Source organism: Grammomys surdaster, unplaced genomic scaffold (assembly GCF_004785775.1).
Source record: "Grammomys surdaster isolate TR1022 unplaced genomic scaffold, NIH_TR_1.0 336, whole genome shotgun sequence".
In the NCBI taxonomy this organism is placed as follows: Eukaryota; Metazoa; Chordata; class Mammalia; order Rodentia; family Muridae; genus Grammomys; species Grammomys surdaster.
Window position 1 is genome coordinate 348,623 of NW_021604755.1, and position 12,271 is coordinate 360,893.

Consider the following 12,271-nt stretch of genomic DNA (forward strand, 5'->3'; position numbering starts at 1 on the left):
CAGAGGATCAGGGATGATGCAGAGGATGAGGAAGGCTGCAGGGGATGGGGGAACCCAAGAGGGTAGGGGAATCCATCTGCTGGACCAGTGACACTGAAATTTTATTATTTCTTCATACAAGGTAGAAAATGCACCGATCCCCCCCCACCCCCCTCCCCAGATCACAAGGCTGCATGTGAAGACAACATGTGGAGTATGAGGACTGCAATGAAACTCTTCCCACAGGCAGAGGCTGAACCAGGCCTGTCCAGTCTGGCTGATGTAGAGGTTCAGAGCCCAGGGATCTCACCACAGATGGACAGTCCCATGAAGGATAGAAGCTGGAGCTCAGAACAGGAGTCTGGGTCCATCGCCAGGGCGGTACCTTCAAGAGGAAGGGTCCACACTTTAGAGACAAAGACACAGTCAACAGGTACATGGGTCACCTGAGTTGGATGAACACTCAGGTCAGCGGAGGCCCACTCTGGCCCCTCTCATCAGCCCTTTCCATAACCACCTCTTTCTTTTTAATGTTCATTTATTATGCTTCTTAACCCCTTAGCCCAGCGTGCTCTGCTTCTCTTCTGGACCCTTGTGTTTTGAAGAACTCAGTCTTGTGGGTTTAATACCAAGGTTTTAGAGAGCGGCACAGCTGTATTGCTAACTGCTTCTGGGCTCACAGGCAGATCTTGGAGTTTTAGCCTCTAGGTATTTTAGCTCCTCGGGTCACTGTTTCCTCCCCACACTCGCCATCAGGACTTCCAACCACCTGCTGCTATTTATAATTGTTGGGCACCTTGAGAAAGAGTAGGACCGAGGACTCCAAAGTCACCAGCCTTCCTCTACAGTAGGTGCGGCAAAGTCAGGGCTGGGTGTCCATCAGCTATCAAATCCCAAAGCAGTCTATGGCAGCTCCCCGCCCCCCATGGGCCTTGTTAGGAATCCCCGACATCTCAGACCATGCGACTTTTCTTCCACTGGAAAAACGATGGAATGAGTTGTTACTGCAGTTTGCCGATAGATCGTAAAACTCCTGCCTCATCTTTTGAAACATCACCTCGTGTTTCTAGTAGTGAACACACCTTCTTTTTGCTGCCGAGCAAAGTAGGTGGGGACCGCTCTGCATAGGTCTTTGACTGGCACTCCGTATTGGGCCAAGTTTTTGATTCGGCTGGGTAAAACTGTGTAGGTCAGTCCTCGCGTGGGTGGGTAGTGACTGGAAGCCTGTTAAGAGGGGGCGTCTCAAATATGGCATATCCAAGAAGGGGTTCACAGGAAAGCTCTGAAGGTATGTGGGGTGATTCAGTTACCAATCCAGACTTGCTTTCCGGGTGTCTCTAACTGCAATGTTTTATCAAACCTCGGGAGGGCGAAAAAGACTCTGGCAAAATCTGGACCCAGTGGCTTCTTCTATCAGCTTTGGACGATTTCTTATCCAGAACATTAACACCATGTGGTTTAAAACATTTATTGCGTTTATATTTCATCAATTTAGATGAACGGGACACTTTGAACTTCTCGTTTAAGGATTTGTATTTTAGTTTTATGTGTAGGAGTGTTTGAAGTTACAGAGTAATGTGAGTCTCCTTGTCGGGGCTGGGAACCAAATCAGGACCTTCTATGAGAGCAGCAAGTGCTCTTAATCTCTGAGACACTTCTCCATTCACAACTTTTAAAAACAGCATTGCTTTAACATACTTTTTTTTTCTAGAGTTACCACTGCCACCCCTAGTTCTGAATGCTGTCCAAATGCATCGATATTTAAGCAAAGTTGGAATAAATTCCACAAGTTGCCAAGGATTTCCTCCTGGTTTTTTGTTTGTTTGTTTGTTTTTGTTTGTTTGTTTTGGTTTTTTCGAGACAAGGTTTCTCTGTGAAGCTCTGGCTGTCCTGGAACTCACTCTGTAGACCAGGCTAGCCTCAAACTCTCGAACTCAGAAATCCGCCTGCCTCTGCCTCCCAAGTTCTGGGATTAAAGGCGTGCGCCACAACCGCCTGGCTTAGTTCCTTTCTCACTAGAGAGGATAGGCAAGAACTTTAGCAGTGCTGGGCTTAATGGTTATAACAGTATGTAAGGGAGCTAACTCGAGTGTGTGTGTGTGTGTGTGTGTGTGTGTGTGTGTGTGTGTGTGCCAGGAAAGGCAGGAAGGAGAGAGACAGGGGACATGAAATCATTGCAATGTTTGCATTCAGCCACTTGTCTTCTCTAGCATAGCTTGAAGCCATTGGGAACGCATTCACATGAGGTCATTAAATAGGGTATTGGTTGATTCAGTTGTGATTTTCCTTGAATGGGACACCAGTGCCCTTGAGTCCTTTGAACATCCTGTGAGTGTGGCACTGTCCGAGAGAGTGGCTGTAAGTTGGAAAAGCCCGTAGTAGACACCTATCAGAGAGAACTGGACTCGCTCACTCACCTGTTTGCTCAGGGCCTGGGTAATATTGTCCAAACTTGGGAAGGCTTCTGGGTCCATCTTGGCCAGGACACAGGCCATCTTACTAAACAGCTTAGCTGCCAAGAGGGCCTTAAAGCAACAGAGCAAAAACGTGTCATTCAATCAATTTCAGTACTAATGCACCTGCTCGTCTCAGGGGTGCAATACCCTGCTAGTCTGACCGAAATGCAGAACATCTCAGAAGGGCTGTACCCCGGATGCCAGAGCACAGGTCAGCATCAGGAGCTGTGTGGCACTGAGCCCTTCCGCCCCTGTCTCCTCTCCCCCTCCCGGTGAAGGTTTTATCTCCCAGGGTATTCTGAACCGCTAACATTAAGGTGTGTGTGCCTGACTGGGTAGGATGACACAATACAACAATATGGATGACCTTAGGGGTCTGCTCTGCTACTCAACAGCTCTTGGGAACCTCTGTTGTTGTTGTTATATTTTTATCTATAAAGCAGGAGAAAGAGAGTTTCTTCTATGGAGTTGTCATGGAGATGAGGTGAGAGCTGAGGTCCTCGCTGCCTGGGGGAATGTTATGTAAGCTGCAGAGGCCTCTTTGAGTGCCCAGGACAGTTGAGAGGCCTATGTTAGGACTTGAGTTCTAGAGCTAGTTCTGTCCCTGCATGTCTATTCCTGTGGTCTGTTATTTGTTCTTCCCTGGCTTGGATCATAGCTGCAGTTTGCTGCTGCTGGATTCAACAGAGCCCCAGGTACAGCTGCCAGAAGCTAAGCCTCTAGATTAGTGATTCTCAACATGTGGGTTCTGACCCTTTGGGGGTCAAACAACCTTTTCATGGAGGTTGCACATCAGATATCCTACATATCAGATATTTACATTATGATTCAAAACAGTATCAAAATTACAGTTATGAAGTAACAATGAAATGATTTTATGGCTGGGGGCCACTGCAACATAAGAAACCATATTAAAGTGTCACAGTATTGGGAAGGTTGAGAACCTGGGCTCTAGCAGTAATTCTGCCTTCTTTGCGCCACCTAGTGGCCTGCTGTGGAATGTTTCGTTGAGGAAATTTTTACTTGGCTTCTAATAGCATCCATCAGAGGCAAGGAGGATTCGGGAATCTCCTTGGGAAATTAAGAGTCAAGAAGGTGAAGAGAGAGAAGGTGTTAGAGGAAGAGAACCTGGCAGACACGGGGAGAGTGAAGAAGACACCTTGTGTTTATTCTGAGTCATCCAATGTGCTGGAGAGAATGTGACAGAGGTGGGTGAGGAGGACCTGGGTGGCAAGGGGCTGAGTGGAGAGGGTGGGTGTTGACTTCCTTTCATCCTTCAAAGTCTCCCTAGGTAGGAGAGGCAGCTGTTGGAGCTGTTTTGTAGCTATGGCAACTGAGGCATGCTAGGCTGAAAAATAATCAACATGGTCACAGAATACTTTATTAAAGAGTTTGGCTAAGGCACAGGGTTTCTCTTCCTGATTCTGTGCCATCCACAAGAGCCTTGTTACTGAAGGAGGCGGTAGTTCACAGCCATATTCGTTTAAAAGTCAACATTAAAATATAGAGTCAAGACAAAGTAACTTCTAAAGCACTCCGCAGTCCCAGAGGACGACAGAGAGGAGGTTTCCATTTGGACCAGACCAAGGAGTTGTTTTGGCATCGCAATAAGAGAGTTTCACATCTTACATTCTTATAGTCCACGATTCCATTCCATTCACTCAGAATGTTGTTGTCTTGGATGCTGACCACACCTCGGAGGGTATCAACATGGATGGTCTGGGTCCCCACAGAACCATCCAGAGGATGATTGTCACTAGTGTTCTAGAAAGAACAATCAACGAGTCAAGTCAGTGGCCCCAAGTGTCTACCTGTCCATCCCTTGCAGGGCTAATGGGAATCCATTAATGAGAAACTACAGGAATGTTATCCCTGGTTATTAGCTTTGAAATGTTTCTGCTAAAAGCCATACTCACCATCAGCGCCAGAGTTGGAACTAGAAAGACGGTCATAAGAATGGAAGGTGCAATCTGAAATAGAACAAAGGTCAATGCCCTTTGTCCTTAGCCTCTGATGAGCTTCGACTCCAGCCAGGGTCTGCCTTGCTTGGGTAGAGCCTCTGACAAGGATCTACAGTTTTCACCTTGGTCCATCTCTGTAGGGCTCCCAGGTGTGTCAGAACACTAAAACTCCCTGTGCTCACACAGGGTGTGCCAGCTGCTCAGGAGGCAAGATTTTGTCAGTCACTCGAGGACACTCCTATGTGTCTTCCACTGTCAATCACTGGGATAGAGTTAACCAACCTGACAGGGTAGGACCAGCCTGGACCACTACAGCTCAGGTTCCCACTCTTCCTTTTTGTACCAGCCTCTCTACTTCCAGGGCTGGACACATCCTTTGCTCCAGCTCTCAATCCAAACCCCAAATCTCGTGGTCAGCTCTGATCCACTTCTACCCACTCTCCACCCCTCTGGAAACAGACGCCCTCCAGGTGTCCTTTCCTCCAAATTCTCTTAACTTGTCTAAGAAGGAAAGACATTCACTGTTATTTGCATACTATCTTGGAGACATTTATGTTAGAATGTACCTAGGCCTTAAGATATTTGAATTGCTTACTTCCTCTATGTGGAATGCTGTGCCCATCGAGGGAGTTTTCTGCAGCAGGCATTAATGAAAGAATAGGGGGCTGGGATAAGCTAGCCATAGTTTCTTGTGTACTTGAGGCTTGCTCAGCTGAAGTACACCCAGCATGTCAAGTGGAACTGACAGGGTCTTCCCTTCTCTGCACACCCATGAAAACTCAGCATCCAGTTTCAACAATAAAAGCGAGATATCCCTCAAAGGCAATGGAAGCGGCTATTCTACAATGTTACCAACACCACAGTGCAATGTGGCCTGCCATAGACACTGAGCTGCAGAGGGGGAGGCTGCTTTATTAGACCATTGAAGGCTGGGTGTGGTCATGCCTGCCTAGAGTGCCAGCACCCGGGAGACTGAGATGGAGAATTTGGAAAGTATAAGACAAGCCACAGTGAGTGCGAGGTAGTCTGGACTACAGACTGAAGCCTTGTCTCAAAAAATCCAAAGGAACAAAAACCACTCTATCCCGCGCCACATATGTCTAATATGTCTAATTCATTTCCCCCACTGGCAATTTGTAAATAAAGAAAACCACTGCAGACAAGACTCTAACGCATGAGTATCTACCTAGCTCCCAAAGAGTCTTGACTTTTAAGAAATTAGTCTTTGATTCCGTTAGAGAACACCCTCCACTCAGATTCTCCAAAACAGAGTTGTCAACCAAAGATTACATGCCGAATCACGGTTTGAAAACTCTATCTGGGTTGATTTGAACAGTTCCTGGGGGAGGGAGGAACCAGTCCTCTTTGCCTGGTCTGACTATGGGAATATGATCATCCACATTCAAAGTTTAAAATGTACTCACGAGATAGTTCATGTTGTCTCTCTTCGGCTAATGCAACAGCATGCATAATATGATTTTCTATGACCCGTTAATTTCCTAAGTCCAGTTTATATAGCCCTCAGCCTCTCGGGTCTCACTGTGATAAGGGACTCAGGGAGCAGCTATCTACAACCCAGAAACCATTAGGGAGAAAAGCTAGTTATGTGATTATGGTTATCATTTCCTTTTACTAGAGCCGAGTGTTTTTCTTTCTCTCAATAGCTTGACAGATTCCAAGGCAAACACTGGCTAAGAATAGGTCTTTGTGGCTGGTGTACTCATGACCTTAGCCACTATGTAAGGAGTTATAAGCTGCTGATACAAAACCAAGGTGATCACCACTTTTACTTTTTGATTTCTGAAAAGTAGTTTTTTTTCCTTAACAGCGAGGGTGGCTTGAAGAAACCTTGTGAAACCCAAGAGACAAACTGATCTACAAGATTAGACTGATTGACAAGCAGTCCGGTCCCTTCCTCATCCAAACATCACACTGTTTGCTCTGCACGGCCCGCTGCCTCCACCAACCTCACCTCTATTCATTTCTTCAGGGCCCCCTCTGACTGACGTAGCTCAGGTCCCAAAGAACTCTCCGATGTTTGCTTCTGCTATGTGAATTTTCTGGTTTTTTTTTTCCTCTTCATTTCAGGGTACTTTTTCTATCAAATGAAACAAGCAAAACCTTTGACCTGCCCCAGAGCTACTGAGACATAAGGAACTCTGACCTCACCCGGTAGCACCAACTCAAGTGCTTCCATGCATTGTTATTCTCTCTGATTGGTGGTGTCCCAGAAGTCTGGATGAAGTTCAAATTCCCTAGGGTCAGACATTTCTTCGAGAGGAGAATTTACAAAGATGACCCTGGGCATGTACGTGATCAGAGCAAGGGAGGGAGGCAGGCAGCTCAGTCCTGACTGGGCTCAGTGCAATTTGGCTTTGGGAATAGCAAATAGGTAGACTTTGGAAACTGCCAGGTCATTCAGGGTTGGAATAACACCATAATCCCCTCCGCGGTGTTCTTGATACTTTCAAAACACACAGCCCACATACTCAGCCACCACTGTGTCAGCAAAACAGATTACAGAGGATGAAAAGGAAATAGAACTACATGTGTTTATACATGCCTTATAAATAGAACTTATAAGTCAATACCACATCATGATTTCAGCTTCGTAGTGCCAACAGCATGGGTTGGGGGGAACCATTTTGCAAATGAAGACAGATTAATGGTGGCAACCACATTCAACTCCTATCTCTGCACTAGCCAGGACTTTGACTGTACAGCTAAAATTTGAGTTCGAATCTCTGGACTTCAGAGGATCAAGCTCTATGTATTTCCTTCCAACCACAAGACCCTTTAGAGCTAATTTAGATCCAGCTGGAGATTAAAAAGGCCAAAGGTTCTACTTCTAGGTCACCACCCAAGGTCTTCTGTGTTTTAGGATTACTGTGTGAACAACTAATTTTGTTGCGTCTCTCTTCAAGTGGGGAGCAGAAGCCATTCAATGGGCAGCTAGGTACCCCTCCTCTTATGCTAAGAAGCAGAGAAACCAAACTATAGGCAGCTATGGCCTAGAGGGAGAACCAGCAGATGATCCCAAAGGAGCTTCCATTCTGGAAAGATCTATGAGAAGACACCTAGCTAGGACTCCAGACAGGAAGGAGACTCTAGTCTGTAATAGGATGCAGAGAAATGGCCTCAGGGAATCAGAAAGCCATAAAGAGGTGGCAACCCCTGTCCTTCATCAGCATCCATCATGAGGGGGGCTCTAGCAGTCATTCAACTTTCTCCTCGAGTGTTCAGTAAGACTAGTCTGGTGTTTCACTCCCTAGCTAACTACTGGAGTCTCTGTTGACTGATGAAACAAAGCTCTGATATTTTCACAATAAAATACCTTAGGCAAATGGAGTTAATATAAGAGTGTTGGACTGCTACTTTAAATAATGGCATTTTAGCTGATGACTAAATGATCTATCGACATTCAGTTTTGCAAAGGCCAGTAGCCCTGTGTCAGGAGGAGTGCCAAATCCATTCAGCCATGGACTCTAACTGAGCAGTGATATTCGTGGAGATAAAGTTTAGAAAGTACTTCCTTTTGAGTTTGCATATGGATTCCCAAATGCCTCCTCTGGAGTAAGTATTGCTCTAAATATTTCAATGTGTCTCAAGCTCCTCTAGTCCTCAGTCTGATTTGGCTGCTGCTGCCCTTCACCTCCTGTCTTCAGACTCTTTCTAGTCTATCACATACGCTGAGCACATCTGACCCTCCGTCTTCCCCATGTGCAGCTCTGGTTTTGCTGACTCTCCCCTGTTCATGACCAGACACTCCAATTTCTTCCTTTTCTGCCTTCTTCGAGCCATGTTTGAATACTATACGCCCCCAGCCCCAACCTCTAGGCTTGCCTCATTCCCAGGCAAGTATCTTCCTTGTAAGCATAGTTCTCTGCCTATAACCCTTGTATACATTTCCATCGGATTTCATTGGTCTGTATAGTTGTGTGACCGGGGCATTAAATTGTAAACTTATGTTACTTGATTGCCAAGTCCGTAAGTTAGAAATTTTGTTATGTTTTCCGGTATAACTGAAGCATCAAATATTTAGAGCAATACTTACTCCAGAGGAGGCATTTGGGAATCCATATGCTAAATGGCTGAATACATGGATTTTATGTAAGAGGCGTTATCCATCTGTCATGGTTTTGCTTTGTTTTCAATGTGGCACACACTAGAGCTATCTGGGCAGAGGACTCTCTACTGAGAAAACCGCTTATAAGATGGGCCTGGAGGCAAACCTATTGGAGCATTTTCTTAACTAGAGATTGATGGGGAGGGCCTGGAGACTCTCTCTCAAGTTCCTTTTGATCACAGCACTTTATCACAGCAATAGAAACCCTAAGGCACCACGTTTATGTTTCCTGGAGTTCTTAGCAGTGTCTGGTAAATAGTATGGAGCAAATATTTGTTTAAGTCAATGGCAAATAATGAAATCAATTCTTTAATGACAATGTGAACAAGGAAGACAATTAAAATATGACTATTACAGCTCTCTCTGTAACTGCAGCTACAGTTTAATTGAGGCTATCTGAGAGACATCATTAATATTTTTGTCTGCAAAATAGGAGGGTAGGAGGTAAAGGGGAAGGCCAGAAAGGCCAGGCATCAGCGACTCTGTTTGCCCTTTATCTCACATCCTGGAGCCTTGGCAGGACCCAGACTCCTTTGCCGGATGCCTGGTCCTGTTGGTATTTGTTCGGTGCACTTTGATCTTCTTCTGGATGCACACACTGCCCGCTGCAAACCAGAAACGTTGTCGTCTGTGTTTCGCACTCTTCAGCTTCAGTCTGGATGCTGACATCTGCGCTGGTCTCTGCAGTGGTGCGATGCTGGTCTTCTCACCTTTGCAGACCCAGATGGTCATGAGCAGTGAGGCTGTCCCAGGTTGTTTGTGTGTACTGCTCCCCGGTTCCCCATTCCAGGCAGAATGTAAATCTCTAATCCTGCCCTGTCACAAGGCCACCAACGTACCACTGTCCTGTGTTCTGACTGAATCAGCTCCTTTCCACAGAGTGCTATACATCGTGTGTTTGGCCTTCATGAGGGTGCCACTTGTTTTATATTCCTGTTTCCATGGTCTCAAAAAGAAACAGTTTCCATTAGGCAATTGCTCCCCTTCCCTCTGCTCAGAAGCCTCTGGTAACTGCAAGTTTTCTGGCTATTGGGGCTTGAGTTATTCTGGACATGCCATATAAGTGGACCCTGCAGTCTGTCACTTTTGTCTCTAGAGTTTTTCTTACTTAGCGTGTTTTCCTTTTAACCATGCTAACATTCACCTGTTCTCCATCGCACTCTGCAGCTAATATTTCTCTGTTTGCATGCATCACGGGTTACACCTCTGGTGATGGGTATTTGATTGCTTCTGCTTTTGCCTTTGTGAATGGTGCCGTTGTGAAGTGCAGGGGTGTGCTTGTCAGGGTACTTGCTTTTAATTAGAGTGGATTTGTAGTCAGGAGTGGAATTTGTGGCTTATGTAGTGACTTTTATGCTTAACTGCCTGAGACATCACCAAACCATTTCCATGCTGTTGAACACCATTATGTTACCACCCGTAATATATAAGGGCGTCAGTTTCTCCATATCCTCACCAACACTTGTTATGTCTATGGTATAGTCTTTCTCACACACATGACTAGATGGCATATTTGATTTTGCATTTTGTTTAGTGAAGGAATATATTTAAAACATTGTCTGTTGGGGTGTGAACTTGTTCTGTGTGAGCATTGATGTGCTGGGGTGTGCAGTTATAGATTCCTGTGTCTGTTGAACAAGCATTCTTTGAGCATCTTCTCTAGAGTGGGCCATGGGTTCTACGCAGGACATAAGGCAAAGCCATTCACGGAAAGCTTCCTGCCAGCAACGAGGTGTTTCACTCAGCATGAATTTGCAATCTATTCTGTCATTAGCAGTTCCACAGGGGATGGGAAATTCGAAAGTATTTGAGGACTTGGCCTCGCGCTAAGGAAGGAAGGCAGAAGGCTTGGCTAGGATCCAGGAGTCAAGGCTCTAAGAGTTCGTGAAATGCCATTGTCAACTTCACAATTTCATCCAGAATAAGTTGTCAGCTCAACAAGAGAGCACTTGCTGGTGGCCGCCTGGCTTCTCCTCACTTCTCACATGTGCTCCCCTAAAGATCCGCCTCTCCTCACTTCTCACAGGTGCTCCCCTGAGGATCCACCTGCTTTAAGAAGTCTAGACGACAGCACAACCACTTGGTATCTTGGGGTAGGTTTGGAGTTGGGGGATTGATCTTGAGCTGGGCCTTGGGTCAGTCTTCCCTCTCGGGCATCTGCACAGCCCTTATGTGCATGAAGGGTCCACGTCTGACTGTTTAACACTTCTGTTTATTCTTCTATGTAGGACTGGGATTTATAACAGATGCTTTGATCAAGCTTGTTAATTAGTTACTAGCAGACCCTAATTTGTTCCCTCACCTTTCTGGGTGGAGTTATACATGGCTGGCCCTGAATTTTTAATGACATACCCTGCTTTTGTTTGTTGGGTTTGCTTTTCTTGTTCTTTAAATTGGCTCAACTCATGTCACATTAACATACATACATACATACATAATACATACATAATACATACATAATACATACATAATACATACACACACACACATACATACATACATACACACACATACATACACACATACATACATACACAGACAGACAGACAGACAGACAGACAGACAGACAGACATATGAGCATCTGTAGCGTGTTTGGCAACATGTTAGTAGAAACTATCTGATAAAAACTTCCAAACCTCACTCCATGTTTACACATGCCAGCCTCTGAGTGTCTAGACTCCACCCTTTCTCCCACTTCCTCCCCTCCCCCACACAGCACAGTCTCCAGTATGTTTTCTATTTTCACTTCTTTTTTTTTTCTATTATAATACATATTTTCTTTTCTTTTTTTATTGGATATTTTATTTACAGTTCAGATGTTATCCTCTGACCCTATTCCCCTCTCCCCACCCAGGAACCCCCTATCCCATTGCCCTTCCTCCTGCTTCTCTGCAGGTGTGCCCCATCTACCCCCCCACTTCCACCTCCCCACCCTCGAATTCCCACACACACGGTGTCCAGTATTCATGGGACCAAGGATCTCCTCTCCCACCTATGCCTGACCGGGCCATCCTCCCCTACATATACAGCTGGAGTCATGGGTCCCTCCCCATGTGCTCCCAGGCTGGTGGTTTAGACCCTGGGAGCTCTGGTTGGTTGGTATTGTTGCTCTCCTCATGGGGCCGCAAACCCTTTCAGCTCCTTCAGTCTTCACTCTAACTCCTCCATTGGGAACCCCTTGATCACTGGATTATTTCTATGAATAAAACTTCACACTGTTAAATTCCCTATTTTCCAAGAAACAAAAATGACAGCCATGAGAGAAATAAAACAAAAACAAACCCCTCTCCCCTCAACACACCAACCTCTTTTTCTCCTGCGGCAGAAGCCCTGGGCATCATAGTGCACACTGCTTTCTCCTCTCTCCCTTGAGCCTGCCCCAGTCAGGTGCATCCCTAGACACTCCGATGAAGGTGCCATTTGTAGATCCTACACATTGAACAACCCCAATAACAGTAAGTGCAGTGGTCAACTCTCAGGCTGCTCTCAGCTGAGGAACCAGAATCACTTGATGCCCCTAGTTCCTGTGGCCTCAGAAGGCCTCCTGGACAACACAGCTGTCTGGCTTTTCACTGTTTCTCTTTTCCAACCCCGTAGCCTCAAAGTGCAGTGGTGTCCAGACCTGAGGCCTTGGTCTTTCTTCCACTTCTCTGTGTGTAGCCCACTTAGTGATTCCACCCGGCGTCTGCCTTCCAACACAGCTCCTGGTCTGACGGCTCCACCTTAGTCCCAGCCCAGCCTCCTTGAC

At 46.0% G+C, this 12,271-nt stretch overlaps 1 protein-coding gene across 1 annotated transcript; it reads right to left on the bottom strand.

Annotated features, from left to right (window-relative positions):
* Positions 1 to 269: 269 nt before the first annotated feature.
* Positions 270 to 5,862, bottom strand: LOC114630317 (gastrokine-3-like). Its single transcript, XM_028778453.1, is given in 6 exon segments — positions 270 to 364; positions 1,062 to 1,203; positions 2,397 to 2,504; positions 4,065 to 4,199; positions 4,352 to 4,405; positions 5,821 to 5,862. Coding segments are annotated over 6 exon segments (576 nt in total).
* Between the last annotated feature and the right edge of the window lie 6,409 nt (positions 5,863 to 12,271).